General features: G+C 38.1%; 1 protein-coding gene across 2 annotated transcripts in view; it reads right to left on the bottom strand.

Moving 5' to 3' along the window:
• Nucleotides 1–734: 734 nt before the first annotated feature.
• Nucleotides 735–20,678, bottom strand: part of RASA3 (RAS p21 protein activator 3) — a 284,524-nt gene continuing 264,580 nt past the window's right edge. For both annotated transcript variants that reach the window (XM_054010897.1, XM_054010887.1), the window contains exons 15-24: nt 20,069–20,175; nt 18,772–18,849; nt 17,679–17,756; nt 17,048–17,121; nt 13,229–13,335; nt 11,403–11,485; nt 7,551–7,759; nt 5,817–5,920; nt 3,582–3,765; nt 735–2,932 (exon numbers count right to left, since the gene is read on the bottom strand). In XM_054010897.1, the coding sequence (XP_053866872.1) occupies nt 2,857–2,932; nt 3,582–3,765; nt 5,817–5,920; nt 7,551–7,759; nt 11,403–11,485; nt 13,229–13,335; nt 17,048–17,121; nt 17,679–17,756; nt 18,772–18,849; nt 20,069–20,175 (1,100 nt within the window). In that variant the 3' untranslated portion in view covers nt 735–2,856. The remainder of the gene's footprint in view (nt 2,933–3,581; nt 3,766–5,816; nt 5,921–7,550; nt 7,760–11,402; nt 11,486–13,228; nt 13,336–17,047; nt 17,122–17,678; nt 17,757–18,771; nt 18,850–20,068; nt 20,176–20,678) is intronic.

Below are 20,678 nucleotides of genomic sequence, written 5' to 3'. Positions count from 1 at the left end.
TGTGCTTGTTAGAATTCTAAGGGTTATAGTTCCGGGTTAGAGTTCTGCATTCTTGCTGTAAATGTTTCGTTTGTTAATTCAAGAGGATCTCTGAAGCTATAGCAATTCCACACTGAAATCAGCTTTGGTTATTGTGGTAAAAATCGCTAGCAAACTTCTCCCTCCACCACAATGATCCTCCTTCCTGCTTCAGCAACACAGATTGCAGTGTACCTGTTAAACCACAACTCCACCACACAGCTAGGGAGCGGTTGTTTAAAATTGCTCTTCTGCCAGAAACAGGGCTCGGATCCCCATGACAGCGGCTCAGATCCGTTGCAGTGAGGAGTGGTTTCTTGATCATTAGCTGGACTTCCAAGCATTATGGCAGATTATCTTCTACAAAAGTGATATTTACCATCTCCTAATGTTCCTACAAAGACCCACCAGTAGAACTGTGGTGAATTCAGCTCAGCACAGAAAATCTTGCAGTTTATGCTTAATTCATAGAAGCCCTTGAGCGGGTGAACTAACTGCCACTTGGAGAAATTGAACATTCGAAAAAACAATTACTTAACAGACTGAGTTGTTACATTTTTTTTTTTTTAACATTCACACAGTAATTGGCACAGAATATGTATTATTCACTAAATGCGCCGCTCAGCCCTATACTAGCTGACGTGACAGGTTACAACTGTTATCTAGTCTTTTCATTAAATTTGGACTAAACTTAGATTAAAAGGACACACTTTTCAGAAATAAAACACTTCTTTTAATTGGCAAGTAGAACACACATTACAGATTATTAGTATTTTATAAACAGAATATTAAGTTACAAATACAGGTTAAATTTGCAATTAAATGGCAGCTAACAGCTTGGAGTCCAAAATTCATGTTCTGCAACACTTTTCTATTTCCCATCCCCCACTCTTCCTGGTGACAATGAATACATGACGATCCTCTATTGGGATTCTGCTCTACAGCATGTTCACAGAGAACAAAGCAATCCCATTCCTAACATCACCACTAATAAACAGAGACTTTCAAACTAAGTGAGCCATCTTGTGTGCTCCAAATGCAATGAGGACACTGTTGAAGATTTTATTTGATAACACTTTAGGAAAAGATACGATTATCTTCACATTAAAAAGCTGAAAGTTTAATATTTTCTGATCCAATTCAACTGAAAAACAATACCCAGTTCGGCTGCACAGAAGCTTACGACCCATATCTTCCATGACATTGCATGGGCTTCTGTGCAATCTCAGCTAAATGCTTATTGAATCAGACGCTTACGGAGGAGAGTTATGGCATACAACTAACCAGCACACATACATCTATATTTTATATTTAGCAGATTTTTAATTCCTCTCCTCAATGTTTGTTGATATTACTGAGATACCTAGTTCATTCCACTTCCCCTACACTCACAACACATTAATACACCGACTATCTAATGTACAAAAGCTTAAATTACTTTTAGCAAACTTTTATTTAGATATTTTTTAAAAGATTTAAAAAAACTTCCCTGGAAAAGTATAAATCTATATTCCAAAAAAAAAAAAACAAGTGGTGCCAGGATAGCATGGATCTCAGTTTTTAAGCATTATTCGGTAGCAAACCATCTCCGAAGACTTATGCTTGGGGACTTGGTGTATTTCAGCTGTCAGGCACAGGGCCAAGTACTCTCCCTGCTGCAGGGGAAAAGCAGTGCCATTTTTCAAAATCAGAACAAGTTGTTTAGCCTCTCCTTAAAATATCAATTGTTGTTGTAGCCATGTTGGTCCCAGGATATTAGAGAGACAAGGTCTGGGAGGGATTCTTTCTTATTGGACCAACTTCTGTTGGTGAGAGAGCTGAGCTTACACAGAGCGCTTCTTCAGGTGTGGGGGATGTAAGCTTGAAAAGCTTGTCTCTCTCACCAACAGAATTTGGTCCAATAAAATATATCACCATCCCCACCTTGTCTATCTAATCTCCTTAAAATAGCCATTCAAATCTTACTGTGACTAGACTGTATAGCAAACTAATGTCCATGCTAGACATTTTCTTTCACCTCCTCTAATTCGTTTTAGTTAATTTCATTAGAGAACCAAGATTTCATATTGAAAACAAAAATGTCCACTGAAGGTTTTGTAGAAACAACGTCGTATCTCAAAAATATCAAGAGTACCATTCAGATCTGGATTTCAATTAAAAACTGTGCATCTTTAACAGAAATTATGCTACTGTAAAAACAAAAGGCCTGCTCCTCGACCAGCTCTTGATAATGCAAGCTACAATGTGGGAGACGACACTAAAAAAGAGGGGATTTTTTGCTGCTTCCTTTTTTAATGTAGGCATTAAAAGCAAAGTGTTGCTAAGCTTTTCCTAATATACCATGCGGATGTGTGACATATCATACAGTAACAAGGAACAAAAACCCCCCCAAAACAGTAACAAACAATTCTAGAAAATGCTGCCTTTCAACAGCTTGCTTGGTTTCAGCAATGTAAGGAATTGCCAGAGTGTCAAGATGAAGTCCACACACCTTGATCATTGAACTGATCACTAGATTCCAAGAAACCGAAGCAAATATAAAAACATATACACACACACATACACTCGCACACACACACTCACACAGACACTCACACACAACAGCAGCTGCCTAGAAGGCAGAGTTCAGTCATCTGTTGATAACCAGATGAATAAAGTGCATAGCAACTATCGTAACAGTTCTTGGAGAGAGAACAACACACTTAGCAAGTCCCAAAGTTTGTAAGCTTGACACTTATCTACATTTTGCTACATGTGGCTTCCCTTTTATTTTAGTTTGCAAGCTTGTCGCTTCATCGATTTGACCCTTCAGCACCATCCTGTGATCTCCTTCACACTTTAAATGGAATGTGCTGAGATTTCAGATTGCTGCCTGATGTAACTCTGGAAACTCTTGTCCCCAATAGGATGTTCCCTATAAAAGGGGGAAAAAAGTTGGTGGAACTGTTATATTTATATTGTATTGCTTGTTGGAATAAAATGTTCTGACAATAGTTATACTGTAACAGAAAACCATAAAAGCAAATATTTATTAGAAGTGAGGTCAGTTAATTTCAGTTATATTCATGTTGTAGCTGTGTATTTGAGTTGAACTGGGGGAATTCCTGGGTCTGTTTCAGTGTTTGTTTTTTAATATCAAGTATACCCAGAAGCTTTGAATGGGCCCTTTTTTTGATACTCAGTATAAATCTAAATAAATGGATGTAGCAGACTGAACTAATATTTTCAACTAGCTCTGTACAATATTCAGGGCTAAATAGAGGCATCTTCTGATATTTAGCTGATATTTTATGGGCATGTATTCCTTTTTTCCCCTAATAATCTTGCTACAGAGTTTTCGCTTTTCATACATTTTTGTCTTCAAATACTTTTTACCACTGTCTCTACCTTGTCAAAAGAAAGCATTCTACAAATTATTATAAACCGTTCAAAGTACAATCAGACTAAGCCTACGTTAACATTTTATACCAGCTGCAAGATTTTTCCTACTCTATTGTTTTGAAAACCAGAACGTAACCAAATCAAATTCTGTTTTACAGAGCTATTGAACAAACTATACTTACTGGCTTCCATATTTTGTCTTCTTGAATTTATCCCTCTTATACTGAGCATGTTCCTGTTCCAAAGTTCCAACACCTTCTATGATCTGCTTTAGTGTTTTATAAGTCTCCTTTGGGTCATCAATGATAAATGTTGAATACTCTTCTTGTTCTGGCCCATCATATACAGATTTGCTGCCACAGGCCTCTATGAAAACAGATTTTAAAAAAAAGTAGGACAGGCACACAGTAAAAAATAGTTTAATTGGGGTCACATACGCCAACCGGTGTTACTTTGCTGGTAATTAGAAACTAAAGTTGGTCTTGCATTAGAAGTTAAGTACTATTGATTAAGAAGCAAGATGCATTCATCTATGTTCCCAAGAGGCAATTAGAAGTCTAAGTGTGAATTTTCTAGAGAAGCTTAACTATAACAGGTTTCAGAGTAGCAGCCATGTTAGTCTGTTTCTGCAAAAAGAACAGGAGTACTTGTGGCACCTTAGAGACTAACAAATTTATTAGAGCATTTATTGGCCAAACCAGACAGTCGCTACGCAAAAGAATAAATGGACACAAATCTGACATCAGGAATCATAACATTCAAAAACCAGTAGGAGAACACTTTAACCTGTCTGGTCACTCAATAACAGACCTGAGGGTGGCTATCTTGCAACAGAAAAACTTCAAAAACAGACTCCAACGAGAGACTGCTGAGCTGGAATTGATATGCAAACTAGATACAATCAATTCAGGATTGAATAAGGACTGGGAATGGCTGAGCCATTACAAACACTGAATCTATCTCCCCATGTAAGTATTCTCACACTTCTTATCAAACTGTCTGTACTGGGCTATCTCGATTATCACTTCAAAAGTTTTTTCTCTTACTTAATTGGCCTCTCAGAGTTGGTAAGACAACTCCCAGCTGTTCATGCTCTCTGTATGTGTATATATATCTCCTCAATATATGTTCCATTGTATGCATCTGATGAAGTGGGCTGTAGCCCACGAAAGCTTATGCTCAAATAAATTTGTTAGTCTCTAAGGTGCCACAAGGACTCCTGTTCTTTTTGTTTGGATTCAGCATACTCTGGGGAATCGAGTCAGAAATATGCCCACGGCTTCTGGTAACACAAAACCATGTTCCCCTGAAAACTCAACTTGGCTGCTTCTTCCTCACAAGATCAATACAATTCTAGTTAGTGCACAATCTAATTTGCCAATTCAGAGCATGCAAACTATGCTCTATGCCTAAACTATATTAGGGTTCTGGGGTTAAGACCATATTTCAAACAACTGTTACACAAAACATTCTTTGCATATGAATCTTCCACTGTGTACCAAAAATAAGTCACATAACCTTCCGTGGCAGCAGTAAAAAGTTAAATTATGATCACAGTGTTATGCAAATATGTATCCGCACAGTTGGTCTAGAGTAGTGGTTCCCAAACTGGGGTTCGTGAACCCCTGGGGGTTCATGAAATGTTACAGGGGGTTCTCGGGAAAAAATTCCCTAATGGCGGACAGAGCTGTCCCTAGGGACTCTGGGCAGCATAAGGGCCAGCAGCCCAGAGCCTCTGGACTTCCAAGAGCTAAGCAGATCAAAGCAAACATATGTATCACACTGAGGAGATTTAAACTTCAAGACTCCTTATAAGAAATGGAAAGGGAAATGGCTATTTTTTGCTGTTTCTAAAATTAAATAGGCAGCTCGTATTGTATTTAAAATGATTACGAAGAACAAGTTTAAGCTTTGTTGTAACGTGCATTGTTTGCCTGGACTGCTCAAGACCTGAATGCTTGCATAGGAGGAACTCTTTGAGTTGGCTCCTTAAATACTTTCATGCTCTTTCACATCTGATACTCCTTGATGAAACATAGGAGCCTTGTCTTATAACAGGCTTATTCAAAGTGATACAAGCTACGAAAGTGAGATCTTGGAAGAGTGTTCCCGTTTTCATAATGTAATAAAAATACTGTAATGATAAATAATAATTAATAGTAGTGTGTAATAAGCATGTCATAAAAACAAATTTTATATTTCCAAGATCACTGCTTTTATAATTTATACTCAGGTGAAGGAGAAAATCCCTGGAAATATTCATTTTTAGGAGGGGGTTCACAAGACTTGACATTTTAGTGAAAGGGGTTCACAGGTTGTTAAAGTTTGGGAACCACTGGTCTAGAGGTAGAGGGAGCATAAAATTAAGTTATTTTCTTATTTCTAGAAGCAGTGAAACGACACTTCTTCATGCTCACCTTGCATTTTCTCCAATTTAGACATATATAAGTTGAAAAGGGAGTAGATGCGTTCAGTTTCTCTATCTCCATCTATGTCTAGTTGTATATTTGCAGGGAGGCCTCTGTAAAACATAAAAAAGGGAGGCAGTGATAGTACCATTCTCAGTCAGACGGGTTTCAAAAAATCTCTTTTACAGCACGAGAGCAACACTGCAGACCTAATGTAATGAATATGGGAGTGTGAATCATTTTCATATTTATATGCAGGCATTAAAAGCAAGGTATTGCTAAACTTTTCTTAATCCTGCAGATGTGTGGCATACCACACAGTAACACTACAAACCTAACATAATAGGTGCAGAAGTTTGTATCATTTTCTTCTTTACAAGTGAGTATTCAAGAAAAGGTGCTAGACTCAGTGTCCTGGATCCTGAAGCGGTCTGTTTTTCCACAGACCAGGTCAGGGTGATGACAGTTCAAACTACCCCACACACTAACTCAGAAAAGAAGATTCTTTACAAATACGCAGACACTTTAGGGATTAACGAATGTGGCTAGGCTGACAGATACAGTGAGAAGATAGCTAAGTCTTTGGCTATTCAATTCTTGGCCTCTGAGGGTATGTCTACCCTGCACACTAAGTTCAGGCTCTGGCTCACATTTGAAACCAAGCCCCCATTCTGTCCACACAGGGTACGTCTACACTGTAACAAAAGACCTGTGGCACGGCTACGGCTGGTCCAGGTCAGCTGATTCAGGCTTGCGGGGCTAAAAATGGCAGTTTAGATGTTCAGGCTGGAGCCCAGGCTTTGAAACGCTGCGAGGGGGGAGGGTCTCAGAGTCCGGGCTCCAGCCCGAGTCCGAACGTTTATGCTGCAATTTTTAGCACCGCAGCCTGAACCAGGCGAGCCGAAGTCAATTGACCAAGGCTCTGAGACTTGGTGCTGATGGCTTTTATTGGAGTGTAGACGTACCCACAGAAACAGTCTCAGTCAGGTCAGCAAGCACTCAGGACCCAGGCCCTAGATCTCTTATAGAGGCCAGGGTTCAAGCCCTGTTATTTTGCTGCGTGGAGACAGCTCAAGCTACAGACCCAAGTCAGAAGCTCTGCGTAATGCAGCGTGGACGCAACAGCATGATTGAGACAGCTGGGTCCAGCAGTTATAAGCCCAGGTTTACAATGCAGTTTGGACACTCAAGCAGGGGCTTCAAAATACTGAGTCCCCGGGCCCAGGTCCCACAGATCTGGATTTACAAAGCAGCGTACAATGCAGGTTACCAACAACCAGGCCATTGGTTTTTGTGAGGACAACAGCTGTTCTCATTTCACACAGGGTGCTGGAGACCCTATAAATAATAACACCACTCGTTTTTGTTCGTCTAGATGTTGTCTTCAGTTTAACATACAAGCAAGGAATGGAAAGCCGCTCCTTCTGAGCTGTAGGCAGTTTTAGGAGCTTAAGATTTTGCTCTCACATACTATGGTTTTGAATTTTATCCTGTACTAGACTTACTAATGTCTCATGTACTATGAAGATAGAGCAATTTAACCAGGGTCTGAAGATGCCAGTTGTGCTAGGTATGAGAAGAAGATTGGGATGACAACACAACTGACCTAAGACGACAGTTTGTTGTCTAGAACCCAGAGATGCCCAGGCAGCTTGCAACATCTTCACAAATATTACCTATAGGAAGGCCACATTGCACATACTTAACATGCCCCTGGCAGAATTTAAAACAAGAAACCCTTACCCAGTGCAGGGCGTACAGCCAGGAGTATTATCTGCAGTGGCCTTACAGCACAGCCAGTGTCCATTAAGGTATGCGGAAGGGTGGTAGACTGTGAGGCGTTTCTTGTTGCACTGGCTAACTTTAGTAAGTATGTCAATCCAGTCCTTGGCCTCAACACAGTTATTTGCCTGGATGTACAGGACTCTCTCAGGCTGAATCACTTGGAACATCTGAAAACAAGGAAATAAGCCACAGACTGAACCACCAATGTAATTAATATTAGAGTCAATTTAAAAGAATACAAAGTAAAGGAGGGCGTCTTAACAGCATAAACCTCTATATTGGAAGGTACAGTCTGATCAGTGGATTATTAAAGGAAACAGGAAAAGGTTTTAGACCAAAAGATGCATCTAAAAGCAGCAAGAAATCCTATTAAACACAAATGGATCTGTAAACTGAAAGATTAACTTTAAAAATAAAACCTCTTTGTGCAACATGTTAATCCTGCTCCTACAGGAGACAATTTATAAACAACTGAGATGAATTTGCTTACTGAGGAAAACACCCTTACAGTGATCCGTCCGAGTCAGAGATACAATTTTAGTAATGTTGCAGCTTCAAGTTTTGGAAAGTTGACAGAGAAAGCAAATGCTGGGCTGAAAGGAAACACCTTTTGTAGTGGGAGGGGGAAGAATCGAGTTTGCAATCAGCCGCCGTGCCTATTTTGCTTTAACTGACACAAAATGAACCTCTTCGCACTTATTTTGTTTTGATTTTCTTTCCCTTTTATAACCACCTGCACACAATAAATATAACCACTAATACCACTAATAAAGTAACAGAAGTGCAGGCTTCCTTGTGAATATACAGGGGTGTGTTAGTGGCTCAAATTATTAAAATGTTTATGTCATGTTAATTCATAGATTCTAGGACTGGAAGGGACCTCGAGAGGTCATTGAGTCCAGTCCCCTGCCCTCATGGATGGACCAAATACTGTCTAGACCATCCCTGATAGACATTTATCTAACCTACTCTTAAATATTGCCAGAGATGGAGATAATGGAGATGGAGATAATGCTTAGGCACTCCAAATCACCACTGGGATTCCATTTTGTAGATGCTGTATGAACATTTATGAAGACACAGTCCCTACCCCAAACTGCTTGCAATCAAAGAAATCACAACCACTATCAATCCTTTTCCACGCTCTTCCTTCCTCTTGAAAAAGGTAACATTTCAAACATAATTCCTTTTCCAGATAAACTGATATCTGAAAATCTGTTGGGGATTACTGAGGTTAAAGTTAATGAGATAACAGCAAATACTGGAAAAGCAAAATGAAGTACTTGACGTTCATATAACTTTTCTAAATAATTAGCATTCACTGGTTTTCTTTCCCCTTTCATGTTTAACTAAGTCCCCGGCAAAATTAAAATCTGTACATTACTGTTTGTATATGGCTAAGTATTATTTCCCATACGACTGTGTCCTCGGGGTTATCAATTTTTTTGTATAAACTCACCTTTCTGAATTACAAACAGAGATCACTGTCCCAGATTGTACACTGACTGGATAAGGGATAGTATTTTAAAGGAAGCTCATTTCAATACGTGGTATCAATTCAGTCTCTGCTCCCTTTATTACACTTTAAGGTTTGTATTCTTGGAAACTAGGAATACCCCTTCAATTTTACAAGTGAACTTCTTGATTTAAATGGATTTTCACCGAAAGGGAAAGGAAGGCTGCGGTTGGCATTTTTTCCCCGTGTTCAGTATTTTTTTTTTTTTACTGATACCAGACACCAAATAAAAAGGTGTGAACTTCACCACAATACTGCTATAGCAATTATTAGTGTGATCAGCTGGACACGGACAAAGTGTGGACAAAATGCAGTATTCCCCTTTAAAAACTTGCTAGGAGAAAAAGTGCTAATTTGAGGTGAGATGGGAATTGCAAGTCTAGAGCATACAGCTCAGCCCCTGTTTAACACAGAGTTGTAGGAAAGTGAATTTTAACACACTGCTTAGTGTAGCGGAGCTCTGTATGTTACAACAAAGGAACAGATTTATAAGGGATATGTGGCTGTGTAATGGGATACCATTATAAGTGACCTAATGTATGGAAACTGTTACTGAGAAGCCGACAGTTAAGCCAAGAATTTCAAGTAGTTGTAAGACCTTTTCAGGCTCAAAAAACACCAGACACAGCATTTGTTCTTCAAGCAATGTTCTGCAAAAGGCCAGAAAGTTACTTGTAAAACAACTCTCTGCTCAAGGATCCTGAGGTCTTCTTGAAAGAAGAGAGACAGACTGGGGGTGGCGTACTGTGCCCTTACGTGGTGCTGGCATCTACCACACATTATGAAACTCATTAGGAATGATGAAAATGGGATTCGGTGCAAGATGACAAGATGATGAACACGGATGCCAAGAAAATATTTATAGTAGATGTGGATCTTTAAACATACTTTGCATCCAGTATGGAGAATTCACATCAGCTGCATAGGCAGCAGGGTTTTAGAATTTTGCCCATATCATTGTATTCTATTTCTACATTCTAAGATAAATAGAAATTCTCTGATATTGAAAATAATCCAGCAGAAGGCCTCATTGGCTGGGGAGGTGGGCAATAGCATATTCTACCATTTCCAGGAGTTGGGGAAATTTTATCTTGAAATATGTTCAAAGATCTGCATTTCCCATGCAAAAAAGAATGCTTAACTTCAAAGCATAGTTCTATTCTGAAAACTACATAAATGTTGCATCTTTTGGTTTTTATTCAACAAATACTTAAGTTAACTGTGCAATGAGGAGGTACCCTAAGAAACAGTGAGTTACAGCCTACTGCGTCATGTTACAGACAAACAGAGCAGTGCCACTGTTATCACATTACAGACAAATGCCACTGAGTTGAGCGTAGGGTCTCGCTTTGCTCAGCCAATCAGTAAAAATACTATCACAGGTCTGGTATCTGGTGTAAGCCTGAACATTACCCATTCTGGTCCTCAGAGCGCATGTAATTTAGGAAGTGGAAGGATCACATGACATAGAAGCTGGAAGTCATAATAATTTATGAATAAATACCTATTTTAAATAATGTTTAGAGACAGATAAAAACATATAATTAATTTTATAAGACCTCTCAGATCTGTACAGTTGAAATCATATCACCTATGGTAGCTGACGTTAGAGGCAGAGGAGTATGAAAAAGGATTGTGACATCACTTAAATTCGTACATTTCTAAAAACAGTTTCTGCATAACAGATGATATATATCAAATACATAAAAGCATGCTCTGGTACTTGACTCTTAAGAAATGCAGCCATCCTGCACACATGCCAACAGAACTATTATACCACACTATCAAGTTCAGATGGTGTAAAGGTTATATTGGCAAGTATCTGGGACCATACCGCTCATTCCCATATATTCTATACCAGATACATACATGCTATGTCATTATTCTATGAAGATATGCTAACTGATAGAGTATTGCTAGATAATGTGCTCCGTTGTAAATGTAAGGAGTTAATTCATTCCCAAGGATCAGACCTAGAGCTGATGGGAAGGGCAGAGACTCAGTTGCCTTACCTGTGTCCAACTATCTAGAGCCCAGACAGCTGATGCAGCAGTGAGTGGACAGTACTAAGTGTGTGCTGCAGATAACTAAATCCAGATTCCGCTGACAAGGCCACATTAAAAATCTCAATGGACTTCACTTTTGGACACCCATGCTACTAGATACAGAACAAGCAGCTGTGGCTGTAAGTCTTCCAATGGAAATTCAACACGAGTTACAAAAAGGAAAGAGGAGATTTGGTGGGGGTGGGGACCAAGACAAATCCAACTAACAGTTGAAGATGACCTACTTACATTTTTCATTTTAAAGGACTCCTCCTCCAATTTCTCCACTGCCAGAATGTTTTCTATCGGAATGCTACACAGTGGGTGATCACCTGCAATAAACAATTGCAAGCTAAAGCTGCATAACTGTTCAAATGTCACTTTGCCCTCTGCTCTTATTAAAAGCGCTGCTTTGATTTCTGTGAAGGAAGAGTTCAGTGGGACTGCAAGAAAGCTTGTTTTACTGACAGAATCATAGAATATTAGGGTTGGAAGGGACCTCAGGAGATCATCTAGTCCAAGCCCCTGCTCAAAGCAGGACCAATCCCCAGACAGATTTTTACCCCAGTTCCCTAAATAGCCCCCTCAAGGATTGAACTCACAACCCTGGGTTTAGCAGGCAATGCTCAAACCACTGAGCTATCCCTCCTCCCCATGCTGTCAAAACCTCAATATTACCTTAAATTCATTTCTGTTTTTAGCTGCAAAATGTGCCACCACCAAACCGCTTCAAAAATCACCTATTCAGGCAGTGATTGGGAAAGTTGCAGACAGAACATTTTCTCTCAAGAGGCACAAAAAAAGGGAATCCTTCCTGTTGGTGCAGGTGATTAAGGATGGTGGGCATGATGCAGACTTCATGGTTGAGAGAGTTAAATGATCTAATAGTTAATGGAATCTGCAATCGTTCCCTCAGCAAATGTACACAATAGAAGGATAAGTTGTTACTCTCTACTGAATAAAAAAATGCAATCTAGTTGGAAACTCCTGAAATAATCTTTGTAATCTTAATCTAATATTAAGGATTTTACTTATGAACAAATGTTTGAAAGTTCAAAGCATGTACTCAAACCCCAGTGTGCTTCTGTTAATAGTGCAAATGCTACAAAATTAATGAAAACCACTAAAGAGAGAGTCCATTTCTGGAATCCAATTGATAAGTGATAATGAATGCAAGAATAAGAGAATTAATTAATTCAATAAAAGATGGACATGTATGTGCCCGAGAATAATGAGACAATTAATAAAAATCAGCAATACTCCAGCAGTTTCATGTAAGTGGTAATTTTGATATTAATTACATTAAAACAGTTTATTTTACCCACCTGATGTAACCACACAGTGAAATATCAAGCACTGAAAAGTGAGGCAATTCCAGAAGTTGCAGTTGGATTTCCTCTACAAGACTAACTCGGCATGATGCCCACATGTAGTGTTTTCTCTGTTTTTCATTTGAAATGTGGGCACTAATATGTTATTTATTGTTGCTAATGTGTACCATAAAATGTGCAGTTACAACCTCAGCTCCCTGGAACTGCCTCACTTTTGAGTGCTTAATACAGTATTCCAAACCTTAACAATAAATTAACGCTAGGATATCAATCTGTGGGATTTGGCATTGTCCCATGCAAACCCAAACCCCAGCTTAAGGTTATTATAGCTGTGTTCTGCCTTCTGAGCCCATATGATAAACAAGTATGGACTAAATCTCTACAGTACCCTATCAGTAATTAACATACACTGTGTGTGCATTCACAAACACATTCCAATAAGCAAATGGTTTAATTCATATCAAAGCATTCAAATTCCACCCAAACTCTCTGAAATGATTAGTACGAAGAATACACAGAAAGAAAAAGAAAAAAATCCATGTGCTTTTAAAAAACATCCCTCTCTCCTCTCAGATACTTTTTCTATGTATTGTATTTTCTGCAGTTACAGATTTACAGAAATTAGGTTTTTATTGTGAAGTACATTACCAAGGAGCTCCCTCTGTTCTCTTACACAGTTCTGTATGCTTAACCCATTGTTTTATTAGTGAAAAGTTAGAAAACAGAAAGGCAAACCTTTGTTACCTTTGCTTTTCTGGTAGGTAAATTCATGGTTAGTCAGGCGAAACCATCTCTTCTTGAAGTTTTTCATACCAAATCGTTTTCTTCCTTGCGCTCTTTTGATCATAAACCTATTGTAAACGGGAAAGCATTGTTACCTTAATGCACTCAATTACAATCGCACGTTGTCAAACACCAAGAGAACACACTGAATACTTTCTAATACTAGGTTCCTGCCTAGGCTACAACTTGACCAGTTGAAAGTCTAGCGAGAGGTGTTACCCTGCATATATACTAGGAAAAGAGAGTAACTTAGCTAGCATGTATTTGCTACGCTTAACCTAACTCTACCACTTTTCCCTGTCAAGACAGAGTCTAAGAGGCTTAGATGATTTTCAACACCTAAAAGAGATGTACAAAACCTCGTTAGTACAAGAACTGTCTTATGTGATTTAATCACTCATACTCTATAAATAATATAAAATGTTGAATGTTCTGGAACTCCATTTTCAACTAACAAAGTGATGCTGCAGTTAGAAAATACAGATTTTTATCCCACCATAAACTAGCCTGTTAAAAGCCACTGTCACTAGTAATTCTGAGTTTTTCATTTATTGATTTGTTTATATATATATATATATATAAATATGAGAGAGAGAGAGAGAGAGAGAGAGAGAGAGAATGCTTGCCAGAGATGGAAAGCTATTTTACACAGTGTACAAGTGGATTCATATGTACAATATACTGTACTGGATAAGATAATATAACTGAACCATTAAAAACTACTTGCTATCAAAGCTATATTTATCAGACACAAAGGTAGTATACAGCACAATGAACACACACAATACAGAAAAGTAATAGGGAGTGGCTTAATGCAAGGGAGGATTTCACAACGTGTGTTTTCACCAGCAGGGGAGCCAGAACACTTCGAATAACAAACACCATAGTTCCCATTTCTAATAAACCATTCTTAGTCACAAACAATTAGAATGTGTCAGACAGACTGAGAACCTAATAAAAACCTCCTTCTCCAAAGCCTTCCAACCTGAATGCACTCATGGCACTCTGTTTAGTATTGTGCTGTATTGTTCCCTGCAGTGCATTTAGACTGTAAACTTCTTGGGGCAGAGGCTTGTTTTATGTGTGGCATGCCCCATTCACTGTACTGTAGGCACTTACAAAATGATATAACTATTATGGTGGTTAAAATCCATCCATACCCAGAAGGTTTGGATAGTAACAGTCGCTTCTCAGTCTTTATTCCTGGATCATTTGAGAAAGACAATGGAGCTGTATGTCTGACAATGGGTCAAGGCCTCCTAATGTCAACCAAGTTGATGGATCCCTTCAGGTTTTGAAGTTAGGAAAATCTCAAAACGAGAGTGGTTGCCTAAGAAAATGGGGCTGGGCGGTCTAAGGAATAAACTCTTCATTAAGTTCTTCTTTTTGCCATGCAGACACCTTTAAAGGTGACCTGCACATATACATGGTGTTTTAAAAATAAACTCCATTTTAGATGTGTGCACTCAGTACCCCAGCGTTAAAAGCACATTTCTAATTACATTCCCTCCTTTTATTTAAAAACTACGCATTGAATCAGACACTGCCTTTATCTCTTTTTAAGGAAGATCCTGCCTTTGATATTAGAATAGGAGCAGCTTTGAAGCCTGTAAGCTACATACAATAATTTAAAACAATACGTCATGCTTTCATTACCTGGGTAGGCAGGCAGAAAGTATTTCAAGACCAGTTTAAAGTATTTCCTTGTTTCTAAAATTCATGTAACATTTGGGGAATTGGACTGAACGAATGCTCAAGACACATGAAGGAAAAACATTATCAGAATTAATTGGCTGAAGAGACTTTTTATTCCTCCCCTTTGTGGTAGATTTAAATGAGGATCTATTTCAGTTTTGCTTGGCCGCGTCAGTGTGAATGCCCTTCGAGCACGAGTATGCAAGGAGAAATTACTTTCAGTTCTCTTCCTTTTGGAAAGAGCCCAAAGCACAAGCCAGCGGCTAACCCACTCATCTCGGGAACTAGATGGTCAATCAAAAGTGCACACTCTGCAGGGTGAGTTAAAGATGCTCTTTATATAGAAAGAAAAAAGATTAAAATTAAATTAAATTAAAAAAGCAGAGCAAAGGCATATAGAAAACCCACTCAGCAGCCAGGCAATTCCTCTGGAAAAATAATCGAATTGATGGTTGTGAGATAACTTGCCTTTTTTAATGCTAAGGCATGACAATTACGAGATAATGTGGGGGAACTAGCCATCTGCAGCCCACTCTTTAACCTTGAAAACAATTTATTTGTATGTTGCTGAAACAGTGCCTAGAAGATGTATGCTGACATCTTAATCACTCGCAATGAGGTTTTAGGAATTTGTACACTAAACATTAAATAAACTCCAGCAGGCTTGAAGCCTCTGCCTACAAATAAAAAGTACTTTACTATTTTTAGCATCTTTTTAAAAAAATTAGGCACTGTTGAGATGTATGTGACAAATTCTCTCTGTTGGTTTTACATTGGCATTTCAATGTTATTAAACAGAGAAAACATCCTTCCCAAATTTAAGTCAGATATGTCTTGCTATGAAGGAAGGAGACACTGTCAGCAGGTAGCTACGACAAAGCACCACCTGTCCCTACCATCTTACCTGCATGAACTATTACCATCAACTTTCTTTACTGTTAGTTTAAGAATCCTTATAACAGCAGCCAGCAGGCCGAGCAAGAAAAGACAGAAAAAAATCAGACAAGAGCAAAAGAAAGACAGAGGCAGAAAAGTCATGTTTAAGAGTCAGAGGGGAAGTTACAAATTATACATTTATTTTCAAAAAGCAAAAGAATGATAATGCACAGAATTAAAACAGACATGCCAACTTCTGGGGACTCTATCACAGAAGTGAAACGAACTCTACAGGCTAAATAAAGGGGATGTTCATATTATCACAGTTAAAAGTTGTCAGCATTTTCAATGTAAATCTAATATGTTGTTATTTAGTGATTTATAAAATCTGTTGTGAAAATTTACTCTAGATTACAACTTAGCTTACTAAACTCAGGAGTAATTTCCAAAAAGGTTTTATTTTCAGAAGAAACAATCTAGCTGCCTATACACTGTACTTAAGTGCTTTTACAGACTCATTTTTAAAGTGAAAAATGCCAGCAATTAGTCCATATGACAACTACTGTATGGAAAGCGTCTTAAGAAGCAGAGATACTGAGATTTGAAGTTGTTCCACTGTACATGCATACTAAACATTTTTCTGCAAAAATCAGTTAAGATTTTATAGCACAACAGCAATGGCAAAACCCATCAGAAGGCTTTGCCCATTCCACAATGTCATGATTCAAGTATTGAGTATCTGTCTACAGAATGGAATTTTGCAGCTGTTGTAAGTTTGAGTCACAACCTTAACCTTCTTTTAACAAAGGGGTAATTTAACTTAACTGTGCACTAATTGTGGTAATTAAGTTCTACGGGCTTTTTTTTTTTTTTTTAACAAAAATTCTAGAACACACATGAAATTAAAATGTTTAAATCAAATGAAAGGATGTTAAAATAAGCTAGCAGCCACAGTGGATAAAGACAGCAATGCAACATTTTCCTACATTTATATTTTCCCTCGTAACATATGAATGTAGTGGGGAGGAAGGATAGCTGCCTTACAATGGTAGTAAAATACATAGAGATACAATCTACATGCATCCGAAGGAGTGGGTATTCACCCACGAAAGCTCATGCTCCTATACATCTGTTAGTCTATAAGGTGCCACAGGACTCTTTGCTGCTCTTATAGAGATACAAGAAATTCTACTATGAACACATTCTTACCCTTCTTTAAGCAGTATGGGTTGCTCTATACTCTTGTGATCTCTCCTTCCAGAGGATGAAATCAAATCTAAGAACTTAAGATGGACAAAGCATACTGATAAAATATGGGTACAACAGAAGCCAAATTAAAATATTTATATTTACATATTACTGTAGTACAAGACAATGCTCTAACAATATTTGAAAAAAGAATACAGCAGGAATTTGGGAAGGTTTGCTGGATGGTAAATTAAGAAAAGTTTAAATGCAACAGTGCCCCTAAGTCCAAAAGCTATACATCCCCACTTCTTTGTCTCCTCTTCGTGCTCCTTTTCCTTTATTACTCAACCTCCTTCATTTAGTCTTGGACCAGACTGTTCTCATTACAGGCTTGCAGGATAACATTGAATGTGTAAAATCGGACGAATAGTATATTGTTCCATAAGTATTATTTAAGAAGTGTAGTTTCCAACTAATTCTATGGATTTTTATGTGCACTATATTCACTGCATATTTCTTGAGTACTACTGCAACTGAATCTGTTTTTTCTTAAGAGTGTTTGGTGTTGTGTAAATATTACACTACTTATATGATTCTAAACATCAGCTTCAATAAGTATAATATGTATTCAATGCATTGGCTAGTTACTTACATTTTTTACTGCATCTGCATATTTCTGCTCATTAAAATAGTCATAAAAAGTTGCCATGTAAGATTCCTTGAAGCTGGCCTGAAATGCAAACAACCAACCAATATTTGTGTGTCTTCCAGTACAACTTGTACCTAAAACCTTAACATCAACAGACTCAGAAAATAAGCGTTTCCCTACTCAAACCACCACCAATTTCCCTATCTGCAAAAAAGAGAAAGAAACCAAAGCTACTTTCAGGTTGTTTGGCTGTACTAAGAAGTACTACCGAGAAAGCTCTCAGACTAAAATAATTTCTATTACAAAAATGTGGATTAGCAGAATGAGTTCCAAATCTTCAATTCAATATATTTACTATAACATCCTGTAAAAGTTTCAAGCTATTTTTTAAAAGTCATGCTCCCAAAACAATCTGACAAAAACAATAAGAGACAAGGAACTGAATGGGGTCAAGAGATTTGTAAATGGGATACAGGCTCACTCGCAGGTTGCTGCTGTGAATCCAGACCAGTTCAGCAGTGGCCTCATGTTATCATCTGATAACTGTTTGGTGGCCCACTGGCTCAAATTATTCTCATTTCAAATTTCTAGTGGACATCAAAAAGCCACTACCAGCTATCATCACTAATTGGCTGAGAGCTGAAATGGCATGAGAAGTGCACTATCCCTCACCCTTAGAGGTGGTTCCTCTAGATCTAGATCAGGCTTCAAATACTTTGCTGAGGCAGCATAGAAAATACAGCAGGGCTGCTACCATGTATATAAGCTCAGAACTTCATTCTCCAGGTGCTGGCATCTTTCAATGCTGCATTTTTTCAAAAAGATTTCACAAAAAGCCGCAGAGCCCTGAGACCACGTCACACTTTATTAAAAATGTAATTCAAACAAAGAAAACGTTTGGCATCAATTAGCATGCAGGTTATAAATTCAGTTACTCTAGCATTGCTTACCACTGACTGGTTTGTATATGGTATTATATAGCCATTCCAAACATTTAATTACAATAATAAAGTGACAAACTGCTTTTAAAAAGGAAATAAAGAGCAACATTTTGCCAACATAACCCACAAAATAAGAAATAAAACAAAACACTTACAGATTTAGATTTTGATAAGCTGCCCAATGTTTGTATGGTCTTAGAGATAAGTGTCAATGTTCTAGAGGTCTGAGGATCCTATGAAGGGGGAGAACAGTGGTGTTACATATTCCTGATGTTTAAAACACGGGACAGAGCACTACCCACATTTGCTGTTCTCTATTTCACCCATACCAACAATCAACGTAAAATTTTAAAAACTCACACTTTATAGAAAGAAAGCTGCTGCCTTAAGAAGCATGACAGACTTTGTTATGACTACTTTCTTGCCCTTGTTTCTGGAGAGCAAGTGAGAAAGAATCCTTGCTTCATTTTGTAAGTGAATGCTTGAAGACTATTTTCTATACTAAAATTTAAGAGTTTAGATTTTGGGCAACATATTTATTATTCAAAGGGTCTCAAAGGGTTTTGAAGTAATGAAGCCAATTAAAATGGAGCAGCTACTACAGTCTCTAGAATAGCTTGCAGTGCCTTTGACTTGTTTACTTAAGAGAGGGAATTTGGTCAAGAGGCCACAGTAATATTCAACCCATTTAAAAATTATGCTGTACGCTTTTTAGTGGAATCTTTAACAACTTATTCCTCAAAGTCACCTCTGACCACCAGAAGGCACTTTTTATCCCAGGTAGGAGTCACTGATATGACCATTTTTAAAAAATTCACTTATTTAGGAATGGGAGAACATTTTAACATGTAAACAAAATCTGTTTAATTTTTAAGGCAATTAAAACGTTTTTAACAAAGTTATTGCAGCTGAAACCCCTATTACTGCATATAACTTTGTACAAGAAAAGAATGAGGCGATACAGTTCTGGTTTATGTAACACTTCACAGCATGCTGGGCCCCATATGAATAGGTAATTCCACACGCAAATCTTCTCTTTGATAGCGCTGAGCACTAGCAAAGAACACAAGCTTGTATGCATTACCCAGCTGGACAATGAAACTGTTGACCAGTAGGGGGAGTCTCGTGAGTGTTTGAGACAGAACTTTCATAGGAGCAGGACCTAGACTACAGAACTTCCTCCCTGAGAGAGAGGGATGAGAATTACCACAAGGCTCAATTTCAAAACGAAATGTAAAATTCACTTCAGCTTATCAAGGGGGGGTGGGAGTCTAAGTTCTTCACAAACACAGTCACCTAACACATCTACTACCACAAAAAGCAGACAAGAACCATCAAGCTATTTCTCCTATGTGTTGAGAAGATAGATTTAAAAAACAACAACACTTGATAGGCGCTCATACTATGGTGATGGGCCACATATGAACCTAGATAGATCGATACACTACTTACTGGGTGGTGTGGTGTAAGCTGAAAGAGATTTGGAGAAAGAATTGCAGGAGCAAAGAATCTCAGGAAAATGAAACTGCTTACAGCTGTATACCGTACATCTGGGTCACCTGTAACAAGAGAAACCATTCCATTCATTATTCCAACAAACAATACTTTAAAGAGCATCTTCAGTACTGATAAAACTGTCAGAATACCTTCTGATAGTTAATTCAGCCCTGTGCTGGAGGTTCACATATTCACGAGTTATGGGCGAATGAGATAATGGAGGTCATTTGGAGCCAAATATAAGCTATTGATAAAGTAATGAAAATATCCAGGTGAGAGCTAGCCCCATTAAAACAGAACAAAACTGTGTAGGGAGCTCCACAAAGTCTCATTGTGCAGGAAATGCTTAGTTTGTATATCAGATTTTGGTATTCAACTGGAACATACGATTCATTTACACAGATTATGAAGGACACTGACTCTCACCATTTATCTATAGCACCTAGCACAAAAGGGCCCTGATTCGTTAGGGCCCCCGGGCACTACTGTAAAAGAAGTAACAAATAGTAATTATTACAATAATTATTATAAATTGAATGGATAAGGAACACAATATGGAGATCAA

This window comes from Malaclemys terrapin, chromosome 1 (genome assembly GCF_027887155.1).
Source record: "Malaclemys terrapin pileata isolate rMalTer1 chromosome 1, rMalTer1.hap1, whole genome shotgun sequence".
Lineage (NCBI taxonomy): Eukaryota > Metazoa > Chordata > Testudines > Emydidae > Malaclemys > Malaclemys terrapin.
Note: the sequence above shows the minus strand (reverse complement) of the source record. Positions and strands in the feature narration are given on the sequence as shown.